The sequence below is a fragment of the Nyctereutes procyonoides genome, unplaced genomic scaffold (assembly GCF_905146905.1).
Source record: "Nyctereutes procyonoides isolate TBG_1078 unplaced genomic scaffold, NYPRO_anot_genome, whole genome shotgun sequence".
NCBI lineage: Eukaryota > Metazoa > Chordata > Mammalia > Carnivora > Canidae > Nyctereutes > Nyctereutes procyonoides.
The window spans coordinates 56733123-56756843 of NW_026575020.1; the positions used below are offsets into that span (position 1 = coordinate 56733123).

Below are 23721 nucleotides of genomic sequence, written 5' to 3' on the forward strand. Positions count from 1 at the left end.
CGGGCTGTGCGGCCATCCCAGAATCTAGGGACGGTAATTCGTCTATACTCCCCAGGCCTGAGGCTGCTCCCCTCCCATCTTCACCACCCCTCCCCCCCCCCCCCCCCGCCCGGCCTCAGCCTCCACTCCCTGGATAAGGAGCCGGAGGTGGGCCCAGACAGACTCCAGTGTCCACTCTGGTCCCCTTGCCTGGGACCTGGCCGTGGGGAAGGTCACCTGACTGCACAGATTTCTTTAAAAGGGGAGCAGGTGGGAAGGACCCACCCACCGAGCCACATGTAGTACTTCAGTTCTCCCTGATATGTAGGAGCTTCCCGCTCTCTGGCAGGAAATAAAAATGCTTCCTGGGCGTGGTGGGGAGTAAAGGAGAGGGGGACAGTGTTCTGGTGAAGCTGAGCATACTTCCTCCTGTGTGCGGTTCTGGGGCGCGGGCAGGAGCAGGCAGGGTTGCGCCCTTACCAAGAATTTGCCTGGATCTCCTCCCCCTCAACTGTCTACACCCGGGGGCCTGGGCTGGCAAATCTGGAAGGGCTGGCCCGGTGTGTCTCCACGCGCCTCCGGCTCCGTCGCGCCCTTCCCCCTGCCTGGAACTGCCCGCCTCCCCAAACCCTGGCCACCTGGCAGATTCCTACTCATTCTTTAAAACCTTGTTTTGGAAAACAAAACAAAACAAAACAAAACAAAACAAAACAAAAAAAACCCTTGCTTTGGCACCACCTTCATAAAACTCTGGCATCACCCTCCGGACAAAATGCATCACTTTCTCCTCTGTACATTAAAAAAAAAAGTTTTATTTCGGAAAATTTCCTTGAGGATACAAAAGCAGAATTCCTCTGTTCAGCTTTTGCCAGGGGATGCACGCTGTCGTCACCGCCTGTGTTCCACGGGCCGGCAAGACGCCCGTCCCTGCGCCTGCTCTTCAGAGCCACGCACGGCACCTGGCACATAGCGGATAAATGGATCTCAGCTGGAACAGAAATGAGCCGCTACAATGCGCCCATTTTACAGATGCGGAAACCGAGGCCCCCAGCTCATCAGAGGAGTCGATGCAGCCTACTCCTTTGACTACCAGACAGGTAGAGAGACAGGTACCCGGCCCCCCCTGCCCTGGGCGACTAAGCCAGCGTCGCGCTCCCTCCCCCGGGGTTGGTCCCTGTGCCACCGCCTCCCCCCCCCACCCCCCTGACCAGCGCGCGCGCCCGCTCCACGCGCTTCCACCTCCTCCTCCTCCCCCCGCCAGCGGTCACCTGGGTCCCCAGTCCCCGCTCCTGGACCCGGGACCAGCCCTTTACGCTGGCGGGGGCTGCCGCGGGCTACGAGGGCGCCCCCTCCCCAAGGACACACCGCGCGGGGATGCAGAGCGGGGGCCGCGGGGTCCCGCAGGTGCAGCGCGGAGCGGGTCTGGGGCCGGGCGCGCACCTCCGCGGGCGGGGGCGTGGCCATGGGCGTGGCCGGACGGGCACCTCCACTGGCGGGGGCGTGGTCGGGGGCGTGGCCATGGGCGTAGCCGGACGCGCACCTCCACTGGCGGGGGCGGGACCGGGGCGTGGCCGGACGCGCACCTCCACTGGCGGGGCGGACCGGGGCGTGGCCGGACGCGCACCTCCACTGGCGGGGGCGGGACCGGGGCGGGCCTGGCGGGCCGGACGTGCACCTCCGCGAGCGGGGGCGTGGTTGGGGGGCGTGGCCATAGGCGCAGCCGGACGTGCTCCTCCACTGGCGGGGGCGTGGCCTGGGGCGTGGCCGGACGCGCACCTCCACTGGCGGGGGCGGGACCGGGGGCGGGGCAGGGGCGGGGCCTGGGCGGGGCCGGACGTGCACCTCCGCGGGCGGGGGCGTGGTTGGGGGCCGTGGCCATAGGCGCAGCCGGACGTGCACCTCCACTGGCGGGGGCGTGGCCTGGGGCGTGGCCGGACGCGCACCTCCACTGGCGGGGCGGTGCCGGGGCGGGCCGGACGCTCACCTCCGCGGGCGTGGCGTGGCCGGGGGCGTGGCCGGCGCGCACCTCCGCGGGCGGGGCGGGGCCGGGGCCGCCCCTCCTCCCGCCCCACCCCGCGCACTCGGAGCCCGGGATTAGCGACCCAGGAGCCCGCGCCCCGCGGCGTCGCCGCCACACTTTCCTGGGAGCGGCGGCCGCGGCGGCACCATGAAAAAGTCGTCCTCAGGTGGGCGCCACGGCCGGAGCGGGGAGGGGGAGGGGCCGGGGCCGGGGCCGGGGTCGGGGCCCCGGGACGAGCCCCCCTCCCTGGGCAGAGGCGCTGGCGGGCGGGCGGGCTCGTGCGGGTGCGTCCCCCGGCCCGTGTGCGCAGCCCCCGCCCCGCCCCGGGATCCAGGGTCCTCCAGGCCGTGAGCCCCTCGACGGATGGCGCTGCCCTTCGCTCCGAGGCCGCGGGGCCCGCGCGCCCGCCGGGGACCAGCGTGCGGGGTCGGGGTCGGGGTCGGGGTCGGGGCCGTCCTGGCGCCCAAGGCCGCTGGCTCCGGCCCGGCTGGCCCCGCTGCCGGCCCCGGGCAGGGGCGCTCAGGTGTCTGCAGGGGCCGCGGGGGGCTCGGGGGGCCGCCCTTCCTGCGCGCCCTCCTCACCCGGGCGCCCGCGCCGACTCGCCAGGTGCCTCGCCAGGTGCCTCGCCAGGTGCCTCGCCAGGTGCCGCCGTCCGCGGTGCGCGCGCGTCCGTGTTGGCGGGGGCGGGGGGCGCCCTGGGGTCAGCCTCGGGCTGGTGGTCGGGGCGCAGCATCCTCTCCGGATGAACTGTTAGTTACCCTCTACCCCGTGGAGCAAATGGGACCTTCCAGCGAGGCCCGGGCTTGGTACCACGGGTTCACCCCGCGGGTCTCAGAGCCCCCGCCCCGTGTGCTGGCATCCTGACTCCGCGGCAGGTGTGCCCTCACGCAGGTGGGGGAGGCCTCCCTGGTTCGGGTTGCTCTGAGGTCCCACTTCGCAGATGGGCAAACAAGCCACACGCATGGAAGGGCAAGCAAGGGTCATCCAGACCTCTGTCCTTTCTTTCTTTTTTTTTTTTTTCTTTTTCCTTTTCTTTTTCTTACCCCCACCCCCACCCCCCAAGGCTCCAGGCAGGATCCAGGGTCCTCCTCAGTTCTCAAATAATAACTGGCTTCTCCTCTTTTGCTCACCTTGCAAACTGTGCTCTTTCCCTTAATCTATTTGGACATGAAGTTTTCTGCCAAGGACTCATGAACTGATTTTTGCTGATAAGAGGACAACATCATGGGACTTAGTCGGAGCTGAAGAGGCCATTCCCGCCACCCCCCCTGTCTTTGGGCCATTTCTCAGCCTCCCGCTTTCCACATTCAGGAACTGAAATGAGTAATAAAGAATAACTTGTCTCAAAGAGGGTTACTCAGAATTTCCTTCAAAATGCCCTCCTGGGTCAGGAGCTTAGAATGCCAGCTCTTACCCCCTTGTTGCAGACAGCGCGGCCCTTCAGACACCCCCCGAGCGCTCTCCGCTCTATCTTGGAAGCGTGGGCGCGTTGATGTGATGGTGGAGGAGGAGGGGGCTTCCAGGTGGCACATGCTGGGGTTTGGCACGTGGCCTCCCTTCCTCCCCAGCATGCTCCAAATACTTGAGATGATTGTGGGCATTGCCGTGTGCGGCTCCCTCCCCGGGATCACTAGCCCCGCTCTTGCCCTAGGCTCCTTGCACGTCACATCCTGCTGGTGGGTCTGGACAGTAGGGATGATACGGGTCCTGCTAGGTCATAGGTCCTTGGCCTCTTCCTGGGAGACTTTGAGACCATCCCACATGGGTGCCAGAGGGTCTCCTCTCTTCCACGCCTTCTCTCCCTCTCCCCGCCCCAGGTAAATTTAAAAAAGAAGGATGAGGCTTTGTGTAATAAGTGGAAGTAGAGTTTATGGGGTGAGTAGGAACCAGCTCTTGTAAAGGCAGCCTCCGTGGCTCCTGTGTTTACCTAACGGGGTGGGGCCCTGGAGGATGGGAGCGGGAGAAGCTTGGACCACTTCCAGTTTGTTCCCTGGCTGGCAGTGGTCCAGGGCGGGTTGGGTCACTCTTAGAGTTGTGTGGGATCGGGCTGGAGGGGCCTGGCCCAGGGGCGGCTGGCCCCCGGCCTCCACTGGGCATGCTGCAGTTCGCCTCACCCCCTACCCCCAATTCTGTAGGGATGCTTTGTGGAAGTCAGACTGACCCCTGCGTAGCGTCAATGCCACGAAATTAAGGAAAATTTGTGTGAAAAATCCCCCAGGGTTGAAAATCCTTGGAGGGCTTTTATTCTCTGCCTAGATTGAGTGGGATCATTGCTTCTGAACCTATTTATGGGTTTGGAAATAAATCGAATGATGGTAATGGTGTCCTCTGCAGAGCTGGTTTGGAGCACTCATGAGTCTCTGAAAAGGGGGAGATTTTTAAGCTATGCTTTGGGGCAGATCCCAAGTGTCTTAAGTCCGTTTGCGTTTGCTGAGCGCACACTGCGTTGGGCACGTACTACCGGGGCCTCGTGGGTACAAAGATGATTAAAAGATGGGGGGTCCTCGCTGCTGCATTCTCCCTGGGGAGGCAAGAAGCAGACGAGACACTAGCTTGATGACACCCTCCCGACCTGAACCATAGGCTGCAAATGCTACCGAATGCTCTGGAAGGAGGGACCCCAGGCGAGATGAGTAGGAGGCAAAATTGAACTGGGCCTTGGGAAATGAGAGGTGGGGGGTGGGTGGAGGATGAAAAAAAAGGCTTTCTGAGTGGGGAGCAAAGCAAAGGCCCAGATGGGGGCTGCAGGGCGGCAGCTCCAGTGTGGCTCTTGGCTTTCCCCGATGCACCTCACCGGCGGCTCCGGCTCCGGCTCCGGCTCCGGCTCCGGCTCCGGCTCCGGCTCCGGCTCCGGCTCCGGCTCCGGCTCCGGCTCCGGCTCTGGCTCTGGCTCCGGCTCCGGCTCCGGCTCCGCTCCGGCTCCGGGGCAGCAGGGAGGCCCAGGGGCTAAGTGCCGGGCTCCTGGAATTAAACCCAAGTCTGGCGCCTCCGCGACTCGATCTCGCTTCATTTGTTAAACAGGGTTGATGCTGATTTGTTGTGATGATTGCATGATCTCGTGCACAAAAAGGCCTAGAAAGGCCGGTGGCTGCTACCATCTTCATCATTCTTATGGGCAGTAGGAAGGCCGAATGTCCCTGACTTTCCCGAGAAGCCTGGAGGCTTCCTGGTCCTCCCTGCAGCTCTGCTGCTTTGGAGGCCCGGAGCGAGGCCCACGCTTCTCCCTCTGCCCCTCGGCGCCGGAGCCGGCTGAGATCTGAACCCCCTCTGGTTTTCTGGTTTTCTGAGTTTGGAATGAGGTCACATGGACCTGGCTCCCCTGGCAATCCTCACTGGGAATCCTCCCGTGGGGCCTTACCTGAGGCCCCCAAACCACAGAAATCGGGAGCAAGGGGGGTGGGGATTGGTCTGTGTGTGCACTTGGGAGCTATTCTGAGATTCTCTGTGGCTATCAGGACATTGGCAAAGGGTGCCCCTGGCCTACCAGGGGTTAAAAAGCTCTGCACCCAGGTGACCTCTCTAGAGGCCTGGGTCGGAGGCTGGACCCCAGAGGAGTGGCCTCACAGAGATTATGTCCATGGCTGACCCCGGGAAAGTGTGGCCTTCCTCTCACCCAGTGCCCTGGGAGCTGACTTATGGGAAGAGAGAGGAACCTCCAAGAACACTTCCCCAGTGTGCTAACCCCGGGTTCCCCACTTGCAGGGTAAGCATGGCCAGGGGGCTGAGGCAGGGCTCTTCTTCTTCTCTGTACACCCCCCCCCCACCCCGTCCCCCGTCCAAGCCAATGTGCTCTGGCTCAGCTCAGGACTTGGGCAGAGAGACAGAGCTACCTCGTGCACCGAGTCTAGCCCTGTGGACTTGTGCCCAGGACCCTGGGACTCATGGACCCCCAAAGCCCCCTAGTCACCAGCAGGCAGGCTGAGCCTGAGACCCGGGGCCATCCCCCTGGCTGGCCTGTTGCAGGAGTGGGGAGGCAGGCTCAGGCCTGGGCCTGCTCGTGCTTCTATGTGACTGTGTGGCTGCTCAGAGTCACCTGCTGGCGGCATCTCCCCAGCCAGCCCCGAGGGTTTCTGAGAGTCCTGCAAGACACACCTGAGTTTGAGGCCGCCCACCTTTTTCCCAGAAATCTGCTGCCCCTCCAAGTAACCAGTTGGAGGCAGGACAGGTGCAGAGGGGGCATGAGATTGCCCCTCCAGAGCAGAGGCCTAGAGCCCATGACCTAGGTGGACGTGAGGGCGGGCTGTGTGCTCAGAGCTCCCAGAAGGGTGTCAGCAGAGGGCATCTCACCTGAGGACCCTGCGGCCCCACTAGCAGGGAGAAGGGGCTCCCCATGCCCCACCCCTCAACGCCTTGGGCAGCCCTGAGACTCTCCTGCCCATCCCAGGCCGCCCCACGCGGCTGGGACGTGGGGGTGGGACCTCATTTCTGCACTCTGTTTGTCCCTGCGCAGCGTTGCGTGGGCCGTGCAGTTTGCCTAAGATGTGCTGGATAAGGAAGGTTCAGCACACGGCGGCGGGGCAGGGCCCAGCCAGGGGCGAGTTCCTGGGCGGATCCAGCTGGTGGCCTTGGGGGAGGGAGGCCTCAGGCCCCAGGGCCCGAGCCTCTGTGTGGGGAGGGAAGTGGCTGCTGGGCTCCTGGCTCTCTCTGTTGGGGCTATTATCGTGGCCTGGGGACTTGGGGGGATCCGGGGGTGCGGGCGGCAGTGGGGCCCCCTGGGGACCTGCACAGAGCCCATGGGCCGCAGCGCCCACTGTGCTGAGGGCCCGGGTCTCCCAGAGGGACGTGGGCTGAGCAGCGGGGTGCCTGTCTCCCCAGATTCCTGGCCAGTTTTGACTGTCCCTGTGGGTTCAGCCGCTCATCCCCAGAGCGTCTGCGGGCACTGCTGATGCCAGGCTCTGAGCGTCCTTCCTGCATGCTGGTGGCTCCGCGGAAAGGTGGCCTGCCCTTGGGTCTCCAAGGTTGAGTGTGGCACTCCGCGTGGCCCGGTTTCTCTCTGCCTTATCTCCGTGTCCCCGCCCGGGCCCAGGTCCATTGCAGGCTGCGTGAAGGGGGGCATTGAGCTGCGGCCGGCGGAGGGGGTGGCGGCTCCCGGGTGTCTTGCTGTCAGTGGCCTTTTGGAAGCTCTGCGACAACTGCGCTTTGTTCCCGGCCTAATCTGACCTGGTTCTCTGAAGCGTGACTGCTGGCAGCCTGCGAGCCTCCAGGACAGGAAAAGGGGCAGCGGCAGGGAGAGGAAGACGATCCGGGTCGCAGGGTGGCCCTCGAGCCCCAGCTCCCTGTCTGATGCGGCAGGAGCGCACGTCGCCGGTCCTCTGGTCCTCCTCCAAGCGATGCGGGCTGCAGGCCCCAGCCCCCATGTGTGGGCCCCTCAAAGTGCCGGGTGGGGAGAGGAGGGCCTCTGTCCTGCTGGCGGACGCCCCTGGAGAGTCGTGTCTTCTGCTGGCCTGGGGCTTCAGAGTGGGGCCGAGATAGGAGGATGGGGCGGGGGCTTGTCCACTGTCCTCTCTCTGGCTGCCGGACAGGCTGTGGTCATCCCCATGGGTGGCTTAAGGGGCGGGCAGTGCCACCGAGGCTGTGGCTGGGCCTGGGAACGGGGTGCTGGTCCCATGGAAGTCCCCGCAAGCTGTGCCAGGGCCCCTCGTCCCGGCTGCGCCAGGCGTGTCAGGGCAGCAGCTGTGTGCCTGGGCTGGAGACGGCTCCTGGGGAGTGTGGTTACCGGGAGGGGCCGGGCAGGGGCAGGCTGGCAGGCTGCCTGGGGCTTGGCCTGCACCCCTACCTGACCCGCATCCTGGGGCTTTCACAGAATTCCCATGGACCGGGCCTCCTGTTTCCACCCAGGATCAGATCCCGGTGGGAGAATAATGCTCCTGTAACCCAAGCCACTTGGAAGTGGGTTAAATCCAACCCCTGTTGTCTTCTAACCTGTTAAGGACCTGGCTAATCAACCCGGAGGGATTTGGGGGTTAGTTTGCAAAACGCCATAATAGAACCGTGACTTGGGTTCTGTAGCCACAGGTTCAAACCTGTGGGTGTCGAGGGGCAGGTGTTGGACTGTTGTACAGAGGTGAGCCAGTGTAGACGCTGCAGGGGACACAGGCGGTGGTGCTCACAGCGGGGGCGCTGTGAGGCCGGAGAGGGGGAGGGGGCGGGCGTCTGGCCGAGGTGGACCCTCCGCCGCACGGGCGAGTCATTCTGGATGGCAGCGCCTTCCTGGCAGCCCGGGGGGGCTGGCGCTTCAGCAGCCAGACCTTTGCATACATTTTGGGGGGTTTGTTTTCTTAAAGAAAAGCTTTTTGTAAAATACACACTGTGCATCTCGTCTTTCTCTTTGGTCTTTTTAAAATTTATCCCCCTCTCGGTTGTTCACTTTGCTCATTACTCATCACCAACGAGAATAGGAAATTGAAAGAACAAATCGTCCCGTCCCGTCGGTGGTAACACTGCTGGTTGAGCCCCCTCCGCCACAGGCACAGGCGTAGCGTTTGATTTGATTCTCAAAGGTGTAAAACATATTTTCCCAGAGGTACGTGTTCCCTAGGGAAACCACTCTAATTCTGTCCTTTCCACCTGAGATGGGATCTCATGCATGGATTGCAGGATTCTGACTTGATGGCTCCCCAGAGCGGACGTCCCTGGTTTGCTGACCCCTCCTCTTACTAGCCGCTGACCCTGCCCCTCCCCTGGGATGGTGGGGGCCCCGAGGCGCGAATTGAGGCTTCTGTGCCAAGCCGACCTTGTCACAGTAGCCGCGCTCCTAGCTGGGGGACACGGGCTGGTTGGATACTGAACATTTCTCCAGGTAATTAGCTTAATAAAACATTGCGCACGATGACTCCTTTTTTCCATCATTCCTGGGATTGCATCCAAAGCCAGACAAGTGTTCTGACTGCAGCGTTTTGTAAGGAGGCCCGATGAACAGCAAATGCCGTTCGCTCTGCTTATCAACCCACGTCGAGGATTGACTTGTCTAGAAGGTCAGCCCCAGGCCCCCGTGGGATGGCATTTGGAAGCCGGGCCTTTGGGAGGCGATTTCCGTTGAGACAGTCTTGAGGGTGCGGCCCTCATGGTGGGGTTGGTGTCCCTAAAAGAGGAGGAGACTGCAGTGCTCCCCCTACCTGCCATGTGAGGATAAAAAAATTTTTTTAAATTAGAAATCAATAAAAGATTAGTCCACTTGCCTCCAGGGCTTGATTCCTGTCTCTGGCTGATGTGCGATGCCAGGGCGGCCACCCTGGGGCCCTGCTTCCCTTCTTTGGCCCCTACGGATGGATGCACCTGTACCCTAGGAGGTGTCCTTTGGCTTCTTTGAGCCAGCCTAAATGCCCTGGCCACCCCCGGTGACCGATCGCCTCTCCTGGCGACCATTCCTTATGCTGCCTCGTTACCTGTGCAGCGACTTCTACTGGACGCCTGGCCCCACAGACCAGTCGACAGCGCTGCCTGCACAGCCGCCTGCCTAGCCAGGCTTCCCAAGGCCCTTGCACCCCTGACCTCACCTTTCTCTGGGGCATGCCCTCCTGTCATGCTCTCCCCAGCATCCCAAGCTCGAGCGAAGCACGTCTACCTCTTTGGTGACTCGGGGGGATAGTAAAGTGGGACCCCAAGAAGACCGATGCACCTTCCCATAATCTGGGGACGCCTTCCTACAGCTCTTTTTGGCTGCAGTCAGCAGTTTCTGATGGCTTATCCTCAATTTCCCCTAGGGTCCCTGGGTCCTTTGTTCATCTGCTCATCTTTCTTACGGGTACAGTTTGTTCATGGCTTGTATTTGGGTGTCAGACCAGGACACAGAAATCACTCGAGGACTTGGAACAGAAGGGCTTCAATGTAGGCATTTTGTTCAGGGGATGATGGAAAGAAGCAGCTGGGGGCAGATCCAGCTTGCATGAGGTCTCTATGACATGATTCCCTGTTTAGAATGAGGGAAGAAAGAACACCAAATTGTAAATTTTATCGTATTTTTTTAAACGATTTTATTTATTTACTCATGAGAGACAGAGAGAGGCAGAGACACAGGCAGAGGGAGAAGCAGACTTCCTGTGGGGAGCCCGATGTGGGATTTGATCCCAGGACCCCTGGATCATGCTCTGAGCCAAAGGCAGACGCTCAACCACTGAGCCACCCAAGTGCCCCAAGATTTTATATTTATTTATTTATTTATTTATTTATTTATTTATTTTCAAGATTTTATTTTTGAAGCAATCTCTACCTCCAACGTGGGGCACGAACTCATAATCTTGAGATCAAGAGTCACACGCTCCACCGACTGAGCCAGCCAGGTGCCCCCAAATTATAAATTTTAATCAGCTAGCAAGTACCATAAGCCCCAGAAAAATAACAATACTCTTATCAATCAACTACTTGTCTTTTCCCCAAAAGCAATGGCTTGGCCACGTACTCTGATTGCTTCTTTTCATGATGACTTGGTAACATCATTTTCTCATGAGAGACTAGAAAGTTCTTTCATCTTATGGTTAATCAATGTTTTTTTTTTTTTCTTTTTTTACTTTTGGTTAATTGAGATTCACTAAAAAGTGTGACTTTAGGGGCGCCTGGGCGGCTCAGTCAGTTGAGCATCAGACTCTTGGTTTCAGCTCAGGTCTTAATCTTGGGGTAGTGGGATCAAGCTATTCGGAGCTTGTCCCTCTCTCCCCACGCCCTCCCCCAAAACCCCAGCTTGTGTGCATGTGCACTCTCTAAGATAAAAAAGGAAAAAAAAAACTTTAAAAGAATACTTGCAAAAAAATAAAAATAAAAAAAATAAAAGAATACTTGCTGCCCTTTAAAAAAAAAAAGTGACTTCGCCCAGAGTTTGTAGTACTGCCACAATTTTTGCCCTACGAACGCAAGAATTCTGATAAATTCTATTAAGGCAATTTCGATTTTTAAGAAAGAAATAGGAAAGAGGGCAGCCTGGGTGGCTCAGTGGTTTAGCGCCACCTTTGGCCCAGGGCGTGATCCTGGAGTCCTGGGATCGAGTCCCGCATCGGGCTCCCTGCATGGAGCCTGCTTCTCCCTCTGCCTGTGTCTCTGCCTCTCTCTCTCTCTCTGTCTCTCATGAATAAATAAATAAAAGGAAAGTATGGGGCATCTAGAATTGTATATTTCCGGCTGGGGATACTTTTTGCTTTGACTCAACGTGGAAGGGAATCAAGTTCTCTGCTCCCGACTTGTGTCTGGGGGTCGGAGTGATTTTCCGTGGGCTGGCTTCTGCTTCCATATGTTCCACCCCACCCCCACCCCCGCTGCCCACATGTTTCCGGCAGGCACTCGGGTCGTGTTGGTGTCTTATCCCTGGTGATCCTGCACAGCAGACAGATTGGAGCAGTGATTGGAAGGAGTGTTGCTGGACTTGCACCTCGGGATGGCGAGCCGGCACCTAAGTAAACGCAGAAATAACTATAAACTATGTAAATATAACCCAGCCGAGTCCAAACTACACATCTCCCCGTCCAGCCTCTCCGTGGTGGGAGCCCCCAGATGCCAGGGGCGCCTCCCCTGGTACCTTACACAGGAGCCGTGTGATGGGCAGGGCCTCAGAGTCCACGTAGACCGTGATTTTAACTGATCGGATTGAAGATATTTTCTGTTGTGCAAATTCTGCAAAAATGTGGGTATGTTGTTAGGGTCCTTCTCGTGCTAGTCGAGGGCCCTGGAGCTTATGGTTCCTTGGCTTTGTGGAGACAAGCTACAGGTAAGCAGCAGGAAGCTCCCCGCCCCCAGGTCAGAGGGTCAGAGGGTCAGAGGGAGGAGGTCGTGTCTCCAGTCCAGGGGCACCTGCAGGTAGTGGGGATAAAGGTGAGCTTGCCAGGCCTGAGCTGCAGCTTTCAGCAGAGACGAGACCTGTTGCCGGAGAAACTTCCAGGATGGATTGAGGGGGTAGGATCTACCCCGCGTCTCCCGTGCTCCCACCTTCTAGGCTTCTCCCAAGTCCCCCCTACCCCCCAGCCCCACACTGGTCGGCAGACCTGGGGACCCTGTCGTCTGTGGCCCACAGCCCTCCTGCCGCTCAGACAAGCGCCTGGAGGGGCGGTGAGGAGCCGAGGGATCCGCTTACGCTTAAAGATGATCTGTCGTTTGCCAGAAATTCAGACTTCACTGAGTGTGTATTTTATATGACAAATGTCGTTTATGTGGGTGGGACCCAGAGATGGCCAGCTGGTAGGCCCTGGGGGCAAGGGCTCTGCGGGACCTTGCTCAGCACTGATGTCGTGGGGCAGACTTGGCTCTCGGTGACCTTGCTGCCTGGTGAGGGTGGTCAGAGCCCCCGCGTGCAGAAGCCGCTGGCACCTTCCCGGCCTGTGCGCCCAGGCTGCGAGCGCTGCCACCAGAGGCCAGGCCACTCCTGGTCCCTTGTTCCCCGCTCCTTGAACAGCGCCCGGTGCAGTCAATGCTCATGAATGTTTTCATCTCGGAGATGTGCCCACACAGGCTCAGAGAGATGGAACACCCCCCCGAAGATGCAGTCAGAGCTTGGGGCGTCCCCGGGAGGACACCCCCTCCTCCCTCGCGCCTGTCCAGCACACCAAGGGCGGAGGCTGGGAGGAGAGGGAGGAGCGCTTATCGCCTGATCTCAGGTTCCTCTCAGGATAAGCCTAGAATCTGACTTTTCACTCCCACCTGCGACCTTTGACTTTGCTGGAGCCTCTCCCAGCTTCTGTGGGCCCTGGGGAAAGGGGTGAAGACGGTGCGTCCCGGGGCCCCCACCCCGGGCTCAGAGGCCGAGGGGCAGGCGGCTGCGGGCCAAGGTCGCTGTGACCTCCCCGTTCTTTCCTGAGAGACTCGAACTCAGGAGTTGGAAGAAAAAAAATTGAAATGGATTCTTTTTTTTTTTTTAAGATTTTATTAATTTATTCATGAGAGACACAGAGAGAAGCCGAGACACAGACGGAGGGAGAAGCAGGCTCCCTGCGGGGAGCTCGACGAAAGACTTGATCCTGGGATTCCAGGATCATGATCCGAGCCCACCCGGGTGCCCCAGATGCTTTTCTTTTCTTTATTAAAAATAAACATTGGTGCGACTTTTCACAGTGCCTCCTCCTGCAAAACGGTGACTTTTTTTTAAAATTTATTTATTTATTCATGATAGACACACAGAGAGAGAGAGGCAGAAACACAGGCAGAGGGAGAAGCAGGCTCCATGCAGGGAGCCCGATGTGGGACTCGATCCCGGGTCTCCAGGATCACGCCCTGGGCCAAAGGCAGGCGCCAAACTGCTGAGCCACCCAGGGATCCCAAAACGGTGACTTCTTGATTGAGGGAAGGTCCTGTCCAGACCTCATTCATTGTTGGCTCGGAGCAGAACGGGGTGCACGTGTGTGTGTTTCAGGGGGTGTCACCCTCCGCCCAGGTCAGGATGTCCAGGCTGTGCGCGACCCTGGGCGGAGACGGTGGCTCCGAGGCTGTGCGTGGCCGTGCGCTCATCAAAACCGTAACTAGCGATAATGCGTGAACTCGAGAGTCTAGTTAGATTCCTTGTCTCCTCTGAAGGGTGTTTCAGTCTCGGGGGTTCGGAGCCCGACACGTCACGCCTTCCTGGCGTTTGTCACTGCTCTGGAGTTTGTGACCTTGTATGAAATGGCCTTTGCCCTGGCCTCGGAGTTTCTGGGGTAGCCGGGGTCTGGGAGGGGAGAGCGTCCAGATGCTGAGCCCTCCCTGCCCCAAGAGTGACCGTTTTCCTCTGGATCTCACGCTAACTCACACTCGGTTCCCGTGCATGAGCACAGGGGCAGCCGAGCTTTGTTAATTCCTGCTTATAGATCCCTGGGTTCAGGCTGGATGTGGGGCTGGTGAATAACGAGCATAATAATAATTTGAAAATGATGATGATTATGATTAATATGCTACTAATGATAATAATTATGTAATCCATTGAGCGCTTACCTCGTGCGAGGCGCCCTGCCGAGTGCCCGGAGCGTGGGACCTCGTCTAATCTCGGTCACACGGGTGCGGCCGCCACGCTCTGGCCTTGTGCTGCACGCGGTGGGGGGGGGGTACCCGACACCGGATCGGGAGGTCATTCCCCACCCCGGGGTGGGGGGAGGCGCACGCTAGCACCTGGCGAAGCCTGGGTTTGAACCCTTGCTCCTCTGCCCGCCGGCCCCGGGGAACTCACGTGGCTCGGTCGGGGATGACTCCAGCCAGCCAGATTCCAGATCGCCTCCTCTCCCCCGGAATATGTTTTATTTTAAAATCACATAAAAATAACTCAATTCTCAACTGGAACAACTGAGCCCTTGGATGGCTCGGAGGCCTTTCCGGCTCCCTCTCCGCTGGGCTCCGCCGCGGCCGGGAGCGCCGTCCAAGGAGCCGGATTTCAGTAGCTCTTGGCCGGGGTGTGGCCCCGGGAGGCCGGGCAGCGGGCGGGAGGGAGCCTGTGCGGGGGCGGGGGCCGCGGCCGCCACCTCCCGCGTGCCCGGCGCCTCCTCCGTGCCAGGGGCTGCCTGGCACCAGCCGCGTGTTTTGGGAAATCGGAAAAATAAACAGCATCAATAAAACAAAAGCTCCACCCAAGAAATCTGAGACAGATGCTGTTTTGGTTGCAGCGGCTGCTGCAGCCCCACCCCGGGGCTTGGGGGGCAGCGAGCCCAGGAGGGGCTGGGGGACCAGATGCCCCTGGTGTGGGGTGGGGGCTCGGGGACCTGAATGGGGCCTCTCCCCTTTTCCCTTCGCCGGAAGCAGGGACAGGGGCACGGGTGGGCGTCCAGCCGGCCCAGGGGATGTCGCAGCCGGAAGTGAGTCAATCCACAGGAATGCTGGGCCCATTCCTTCCCTGTGTCTCACCCCCGACGGTTTCCATACTGGGGACTGACTGGCTTCAGAGGCACAGCCGTGGCCCACGGGGGCCACAGCGGGACCTCTGCGTGGCTCGTCGCCCGCGTGTGCGAGTTGGGGCTGAGGGTGATGCTCAGGGCCGGTTACACGCAGTGTCGCTCCCACTCAGGTCACAGCTGTTGTGGGGGGAGGCCTGCGGAGGCTGGGGATGCCGCGTTCACGCCTGGGCAGCCCTGGGAGCGGGGCCCACGCCCTCCACGCCCCCCAGGCCCCGGGCCCCCACCGGAGCCACTTCGGGCCACCCTCTCCTGTCTTACGGAAGCCCGATGCAGGACCCACTGGCGCAGCCCGAGGCCGTGGTCCCCGCTTGCGTCCAGCAGGCCGGCCTGGAACCCCGCGTTCTGGTTGGACGCCCGAGGACGGACGGTTTCCATGGCTCAGTCGGGAGCCAATGTCGGTCAGGGCAGGTGGCACCTGGACGGATGCTTGCGTGTCTGCCGGGTGAGGTCACCGTATGTCAGGGTTTGCTGGAGGAGCAGACCCGCGGGGGACGGGCTCCTGTGGTGGCGGAGGCCGCAGGACGCCGTAGGACGCTGCAGGCTGCCGTCTGTAAGCCAAACACCCGGGATACCGGTGCTGTCGTGCAGCCCGAGTCCGAAGGCCCGAGAACCAGGGGACCCGAGGGTGGCCGTCCCCGTCCACGGGCAGGAGAAGCCCAGTGTCCCCGCCAGGCCGCGAGCATCCTCCCTCCTTTGCTCAAGCCCACAGCACCGGGGGCACGGCCTGCTGCACTCAGTCCGCCGATTCACACGCCAACCTCGTCCAGAAACACCCAGGCACCCTCACGCTCCCAGAAATACTGTGTGGCCAAATATCTGGGCGCCTGGGCATGCAGTCAAGTTGACACGATGTGGCTGGGGCAGGGCAGGGGCTCTGCAGGGGAACTTGGCATCTGGGGACTTCCCAGCCTCTCTTCCCTGAAATGGCAGTGGTGGCACCTGCCTGGGGGGCTGAGTGGGGAGAGGACACAAGCTGGTGACTGTCATAGAGCCTCGGCGAGTGGACGTGGCTCAGCATCCCCCCGGCCTCCTGCAAGGGACAGCTTGGGCCTCCCCGCCTCCTGGAAGCCTTGCTGGTTACTTTGGGCCCTTGAGTCCCGTGCCACATGCACCTCTTGGTGTTGTTTCAGGGTGTGTTCAATATCTGAACCCCAAATATTGGAGGACCCCAAATATTGGAGGACCCCAATATCGCATATCTTGGGGTCCTCCCCAGCCCTGGAAAGCGGCCCAAGCTTAGTGATAGGTATCTCACTACCAGACCCCGAAGGACGGACTGCACCCCGTTCTGTCGATGTGGAGAGTGTGCGTGTCCCCCGGGGAGCTGGACATGAAGCCAGGTCTGCAGGCCGCCCTGCCTGGGGCTCTGGAACCTTCAGGAACAGTGCTGGCTGCGTCCACTCGCCGTTGCCCATAGTTCAGCAGTGGGTTTATGGGACAAATGAGGGAATGAATGAATGTCACAAGAGCCTCTGTGGAGGCACCCGGGACCCCAGCGTTCCGGGTGGGGATCAGATGGTGGAGGCTGCGGGCAGGTTTCTGGCTTAGCCCTGGGCCCCTTCTGCACTCCTCCTGCTGTCTGTGGGGAGGGCCTCCGTTGGCCAACTTGGGGTGTCCCTGCAGCTCCAAAGCGCGGCCTGGTGGCCCAGGCAGGCCCTTTCCGGGGCGCAGCTCCCATGGATACCCTTCCTGGCAGCCTCAGGCTTGCTCGGCTTAGCACCTCAGCAAACCTCCTCGAGTTGGGACTTGCCTGCCCTAAGCCTCTGCGGGGAGCACGCGCTGCCGCCAGGGGTGTGTGCAGGGACGGAGCACGTGCAGCACGAGGCTGTGTTAATCTGGGCTCTGTTCTTGCTCCTGGGGGTGTGGGAGAGAGCAGCTCCTCCTCCACCCTCCCACATCCAGCCTGGCTCTGCCCGGCCCCAGAGCAGAGGGGGCTGCGTCCGGGACCCTGGCGCAGGGAAATCTCAGTTCACGATACGGGTAGACGTGCATGGTCCCAGGGGGTGGCTGGTGCCTGACTGGGTGCCAGCACCACTCGCCAGCATGCAGACAGGCAGGGTGGTGCGGCACCCTTGGCCAAGCCCCGATTTTGGAGTTTGATGGACATTGGGTTCATTCTGGGCTCAACTCCTAGTAGCCGTGTGGCCTCAACCCCACTGACATTCAGCTGTAAGGTGTGTGCAAAGGGTTTGGCCTGGTGCCCACCAGCGGCCGGCATCCAGACGGCAGTGGCTGTCCTTGCGGGTGGCCACCGGGTCTGGGTGTCACCTGGGAGGACGAGGGAGCCCATGGCAGGAGGACAGGTGAGGAGATGCCCAGTGGTAACCACCCCACCCCCCACTTGTGTGACCTTTGCCCTCTGCCCCTGTCTTTAGGAGTCACGCGGACCTCCAGCAACCGTCTCCGGAAGCTTGGCGACCCCACTGGCCCAGGTAAGTGGCGTGTTCAGCCGTGATCCCCAGCGCTCCGTCCCGCCTGCCTTCCCGGGTGAGTGGGGCCCCTTCCCTGCTGCCCAGGGAGGCACTGGTCTTTGGTGGCTCTGCTGCAGGTGGCTTTCAGGCCCGTTGACCACAGCAGAAGCCCGAAGGTGCAGGACAAAGGGCAGAGGGGAGAGGTGGACGTGGATGCCGTAGGGCGCGCTCGCCGAGGTGTCCAGGGACAGGCGGCCCGAGGGAGGGTGGCTCTGACTCTGAGTGGCTCTGGGCCAGTGGGTCCATGGACCACGGCGCCTGTTCCCTGTGACCCTGCAGAAGGGAGGGTGCTCCCGCGACAGAGCGGACACGCAGCCTTGACCCGTGTCATGTAAACGGGCTCCCGGCGGTGCTGGCCGAGCTCTTCTCCCTGCTGCTTCGGTGTGTGTGTCGTGCTGGTGGCCTCTTGTGGAAGAGGACACTGAGGCCCAGAGGTGAAGGGCCCCGCCTCCCCTAGAGCCCACATCCTACCTCCCAGACCAGCCCTGCCCAGCAGAGCTTCCCGTGGCGGTTCCACATCCACACTGTCCAGTACAGTGGCCACGCGCCGCACTGAGTTTTTTACTCATTCAGTCAATTAACTGAATTTCCACTTAATATCCACATGTAGCCGGCAGCTGTGAAGTTCGACGGCTCTGGATCATTCTGGCTGCCCCAGAATTCCTTACCCAATGGTCTTGAGCCCATTTCCGGGGCCGTTGCAAACTGCCCCCAGGGCTAGCCATCGGAGGTGGCACCTGCCTGTGGGCTGGGCACCCCCGGCTGGCGGGGCGGCCAAGGGGCAGCTCCTCGCCCAGGACGGGGGTGGTGGTGTCGGGGCGTGTGGGTGTACAGGCCGGGATGTCCACAGGGCTGTGTCGGAGGCCCCTTGTGGTGTGGGATGGGGCCGGGTGTGGGGAGGGAAGGGTGACGCCCGGCTGGAGGTCTCCGGGGCGGCTGCATGATTCACATCCGTGGTTAAGCAAGAGCTCCCCCCTCCCGACCCCCCCGGGTTCGCGGCGGGACACCAACCACTGGACTGCCCGGTCCCGTCGTCTTTCTGGGGCAGCTTTTGTCTGGGGCTCCTTGCCCCTGCAGCCGGAGTGCTTCCCTGCCTCCCTCCCTTCCAGCAGCCGGGCTGGGACCCGGGGCCTTGCCCCGTGATGGGCCGCGAGCAGGCTCCTGAGTTTGGGGTTGAGGTCTCTGGAGACTGGCGCCCCGGGCTGCGTGGACACCGTCTCCTCTGGCCATCGCTGCCCTGTGCTCAGCCCGGCCGGTTCTGTGCCGTCAGCACTTGGCAGCCGCTTCCATGGCTCCGCTTGGAAGCCTAAGGCATAATTTGCCAAAGCCCAGAGCTGCAAGCCGGTGATCTGGGTTTCGCTTGGGACCGCCTGCTGACACACGAAATCCTCTCTGGGGGGGCTGTGCAGCGTCTGGCCCGGGACACCCTTTCCTTGTCCTCCTGGCTCCTTCTCTGATCCCTGCCATCCGGGGGCTACGACCGGGGGCCAGGTGGGGTTCTTCCCTGGACCCCCAGCTTCTCAGCTCCCCGCAGTCCCTCTGGCCCTTGCAGGATCCCCCATCAGAGCTGCCGCCGTCCCGCTCCTGCCCCGCAGCCTGACCTCTCGCCCACGCTCTGACTGGTCTCCTGCGTCCAGGACCCCAGACCCCCGGTCCTCCCAGAGGGCAAAGGGCCGTATGACAGCGTCCCCCCCGCCGCCCCTGTGAGCTCAGGGTCTTTGCGAGGCTGTGTTTGGGCCCAGGCCGCAGATGGCCGATTCTGGCACAAGCCGCAGCCCATCAGCTCAAGCCACATCCATGGTCAAGCCTTCGACGAACTCACTCATTTTCTGTCCTTTTTCTTTTTTTTTTTAATGGAATTGGTAGACATATAAAAAACACTATAAAGAATAAAATAACCAACCAGCCATGCACCCACCATATTCCCCTTGAGAAATAAGGGGTTGCGAGTGCGGTCTGAGCCCCCGAGTCACCCTCCCCATGCCTCTTCCCACCAAGATGACCACCTGCTTGTTTTAGAAAAACAAAACAAAACAGATTTTAAGATTTCATTCATTTATTTGAGAGACAGGCAGACGGTGAGAGAGAGCACACGAGCAGGGGCAGAGGGAGAAGCAGGCTCCCCGCGGAGCAGGGAGCCCGATGCGGGACTTGATCCCAGGACCCGGGATCACAACCTGAGCCGAAGGCAGATGCTCACCCACTGAGCCACCCAGGCGCCCCGTGACCACCTGTTTGCATTCAGAACTGGGCACGGCCGGGCATGTCTGTGCTGCTGCCTGTGGACGGCACGCGTCTCGTCCTGCAGACCGGCAGCATCACATCGAGTGTCCAAGGGGAGTCGGCTGCTGGTTACTCTGCTTTTTCACGCGACAGGTTGACTTTGAGGCTTACCCACGCGGGGCCCATGTAGCTTTAGTTCATCTATTTTGACCACAGGCGAAGGCAGGCAGAGCTATGTACCCACGGTTGCTGGAGGCCCACGGAAGCTTTCCTCTGTGACAGATGCTGCCGGAAACGTTCTCACGTGCCCCGTGCATACGTGTGTGTCCGCAGGCAGATGATGCCCACACTCAGGCCGCCGGAGTGGCCTTCCAGTCTGGTCTCCCACGCTCACCGACTTTCTGGGCCTCCCACAGCCTTTCTGGGCAGCTGCCTCCAGGCCACGGTCCCCGGCCAACCTTTGTCCTGGTTCCCACAGCACTTGCCTCGGTCAGCGTCCTCACCTCCCGCGGCCTGGCCCAGCCAGCCTGCCCCACCGTCCCCGCTGGGATCCCTCAGAGCCTTCTCCTTCTGCCCTGACATCCGGTGTGCTCTGGGGTTGGTGGCCTCATCCCTTCTTCTTCTTCTTCTTTTTTTTTTTAAGATTTTATTTATTTATTCATCAGACACAGAGAGTGAGGCAGAGACACAGGCAGAGGGAGAAGCAGGCTCCCACAGGACTCGATCCCAGGACCCCGGGATCATGCCCTGAGCCAAAGGCAGATAGATGCTCAACCACTGGGCCCCCCGGGCATCCCATCTCATCCCTTCTGTAGGGTCCCGAATAACGTCCCCCGCAGAATTCATGTTCACCCAGAACCTCAGAAAGTGGCCTGACTTGGAAATAGGTCTTGAGTTAGTTAGTTAACTCAAGTTAGTTAGTTAAGGATCTTGAGGTGAGATGCTGCTGGAATTAGGGTGGCCCCTGAACCCGATGGCTGGGGTCCTTACAAGAAGGGGACAGATACAGGCACGCAGGGGAGCAGGCAGAGATGGAGTGAGGTGGCCACGAGCCCGGGGACGCCGGGGCCTGGAGCTGGAGGACACAGGAGGGGTTTTCCCCGCAGCCGCCGGAGGAAGCGTGGCCCTGCCGATACCTTCAGTTTGGACTTCTGCCTCCAGAGCTGGGAAGAGATCAGTTTCTGTTGTTTTAAAGCCTCTCGGTTGGTGGTGGTTTGTCGGGGCAGCCCCAGGAAGCGCCTGCTCCGCCCCGCGGGCTGCTGCGGGTGGACGACCCTCTACCCACCGAAGGATCTCCCCGAAACGCTGCTGTCTGGGCTGCGTCTCTTCCCTTTCCGCTCACGAGCAGGGGCCCTACGGGATCCCCTAGCGGATGCTCCTGCTGCTCCCTGGGTCCCCCCACCTCCATCCTTGCTCCAGGCCCCGTGAACCTCAACCTCCCGCCAGGACACCCTGCTGTCTGCAGGGCCCAGCTGCCATCGTCTCGGCCGCGTGGGCTAAAGGGGGAGAGTGTGCTTCTGTGACGGGGGTGGTCGAGGAAGACACTGCCGGGGCCCGGCTGCCCCTGGGGCTCGCCCTGGGCCCCCACAGGCACCCCTCGCTGGTGCCGCTGTGCCCACCCACTGACACCTGCTCCTCCGTTGTTTCTCTCATGTCTCGTGTGTCAGCCCGGTTCTCCACCCCGGTCCTCAAGCAAGAAACCTCAGTGTCGTCCTTGACCTCTGTCCCACGCCCGGCACCCTCAGGTCAGCAGGTCACCGAGATCTTATCAACTCCTCTTCGTCCCCCCACATGACCCTTGGATGGGTGGCCTCGTGGCCTGGGCCTGGTCAAGCCTCAGTGTCCCTCCTCACCCGCACCCCTTCTCCTCAGGGAGGCTGCTCTGCTCCCATCAGCGTGCAGTGGCATTTACTGAGACCCGCCTGTGTGCCCAGGACTGGGCCGTAGGCTCCATCCACGTGATGGTTCCAAACAGACCCGTCTTGGGCCTCTTACTTAGAGAACCCTCGGTCCCCTTGTCCCTGCAGGATAAACCGCACTTCCTGTCCTCTCTCCTGGGCTCTCGCTCCCGCCTCCTCCCTCCTTCCCACGGCCACAGCTCCAGGATCGGCCCTGCACCTTGTCACCGCCGAAGGCATCGTCTCTCTGGGGTGACTTTGACCCCACCTGTCCCATCTCCGTTAGCAGGTTGGCCTTGCCCCCCCCCCCCCCATAGGGCTGGATGTTCTTCCGACAGCCAGCTGGCAGGCTGTAAATGTTGTTGGACTGAGCTTGGTGTAGGACAAGCTGGGGACCACCGGCCAGAGGACAAGCTTAAAATAGAAGTATCTGCCTTTTTTTTTTTTTGCCTTGGCTGAAAAGTAGCTTTTCTCCTTGTTTGTCTTCTGGTGAAGAAACTCGTGGAGCATGCGGTGGCCCCAGGGAGCAGGGGGGGCGGCACACCCGTTCCGCAGTGGGCACACGTGGCTGCCCTGTTGGAGGTGGGAGATGGAGAACGTTGGTGTCGCAGAAAGTTCCGCTGGAGAGTGCTGGCCTGGACGGTCCATGGCGCGGTCCTCAGGTCCTCAAGTCCGCTGTTCACCCAGCAAGCGTTTGTAGGGCGCCTCGTGTGCAGGCAGGACGTTGGGCCCCCGGCGAGTGAGAGACACCTGCTCCTGGGGGGGGGGTTCCAACCTGGGGGCCCCGGGGCAGGCTCTCCCGGGGACTCTGACCCGCGTACCCCGTGGGTCCCCTTGCTCCGCACGGTGCCAGCTGCGGCCTGGCTGCGGCCCGGGATGGGTGGCTGAGCGCGGGGGCCGTGCAGGCGGGACCCGGCCCGTCTGGGCCCCTTCTCTGGCGCAGGTTGGCCCAGGCGGCACCGGCACCCCCGCCGCCGTCCCCAGGGCAGACGGTAGCTGCGTTGTGTTGATTTAGGAGCAGCCGAAACTTGCTGCACAGTAAGAAGCAGAGAGAAGCTTCGTGAGAGGAGCGCAGGCGGCCCGGCCCAGGATCCACCGGCCCAGGATCCGCCGGCCCAGGGTGCGGCCGCCCCGCTGGTGGGTACCGTAGCAGCGGCTGCGGAGGGTCGGCGCCAGGGGTTGGCCTGTGGGGGTCGGGGTGCAGCTCTTTTATTTTTAACTCCGGGAAGCAGACGTCAGCCGTTGAGTCTGGGGATGAGCAGGAAATGAATGGAAAAGTCATTTTTTTTTCTTTTTTAGAGCGAGTTCCCCGTAGCTTGGAGCTGATTATGGAGGACTCGGCGCTGGGGGGTGAGAGGGGGCCGGGAGGCTAAGCCCAGAGCCTCAGGAAGTCTCCTTTCGGCCGGGCTCCCCTTCGCCCACCTCCTCAGGGCCCCTCCTCAGAATGCGCACTGGAGACAAGTCCACGGGTTGGTCCTGCCGACCCCTTCCTGGGGCCCACGCTGCCCACATCCGCAGAAGCATCCTCCTGGCCTGGTGGCGGGAGTTCAGGGCACCCTGGGGACACCCCTTACCTGGGTGTCCCCTCCCTCCTGGGTGTGGGGGACGTGCAGGTGTGCTTCACGGACGGTGCCCACCCCGGGGACGTGGGCCGGTGGCTGGGAGCCGGGTCCTGCCGGTTGGTGGGGGGGTGTCCTGCCTCCCCCAGATGGCAGGTGTCGGTCCAATTTGGGAAGTGCTGGGTTGAAGGAAGCCCCAGCCCCCTCACAGGGACAACTCACCACATTTGCTATGCTAATGTGCCGGAGGAATCTAAGGCAGGCATCTAGTTTTATGTAACCGCAGAGCCCTGTCAGTGGAGGATGCTGCCACGTGGGGAACCCACTTTGGGGATGCAGGTCCGGCCTGGCCTGGCCTGGCCAGTCGCCCCCTCCTCCCCCTGAGTGGAGAGTGCTGGTGCCTAGACTGGCCCTCGGTTTGCGGCAGGGGGGTTGGCTGCCCCCTTCTCCCACGGCCTGGCCTCACCCCACCTCTGCGCCTGGGCTCTGAGCTGGCTCATGACTAACCCCGGCCTCACTGGAGCCAATCGGCGCTGCCAGGTTTCTGGTTTCAAATTATCCCCTGCTTGGGCCAGAATGCTTGGATTTTTAGGCATGGCTGGGGGAATGGACGTTGAGCCAAACTATGCCGGGGGAGAACCCAGGGTCAAAGCTGTGCTCGGCAGCTGTACCAGCTACAGCAGGGAAATCACAGCCTGCGCGCTCGGCGCCTGCGGGAGGGCCCACCACCAGCCAGGG

At 61.3% G+C, this 23721-nt stretch overlaps 1 protein-coding gene and 1 long non-coding RNA gene across 3 annotated transcripts in view; both read left to right on the plus strand.

Annotated features, from left to right (window-relative positions):
* The first annotated feature begins 976 nt into the window (after nucleotides 1-976).
* SEPTIN9 (septin 9) overlaps nucleotides 977-23721 on the plus strand; it is a 147242-nt gene continuing 124497 nt past the window's right edge. Inside the window, exons 1-2 of one of the 2 annotated variants that reach the window (XM_055319852.1) lie at nucleotides 977-1076; nucleotides 17208-17264. In XM_055319852.1, the coding sequence (XP_055175827.1) occupies nucleotides 992-1076; nucleotides 17208-17264 (142 nt within the window). In that variant the 5' untranslated portion in view covers nucleotides 977-991. Of the gene's footprint in view, nucleotides 1077-2068; nucleotides 2166-17207; nucleotides 17265-23721 lie in introns of those variants that run through there. The other variant, XM_055319860.1, reaches the window with a different exon arrangement.
* Nucleotides 21196-22245, plus strand: LOC129506306 (uncharacterized). Its single transcript, XR_008663741.1, has 3 exons — nucleotides 21196-21271; nucleotides 21554-21713; nucleotides 21920-22245. It is a non-coding gene; the product is annotated as an uncharacterized LOC129506306 (long non-coding RNA).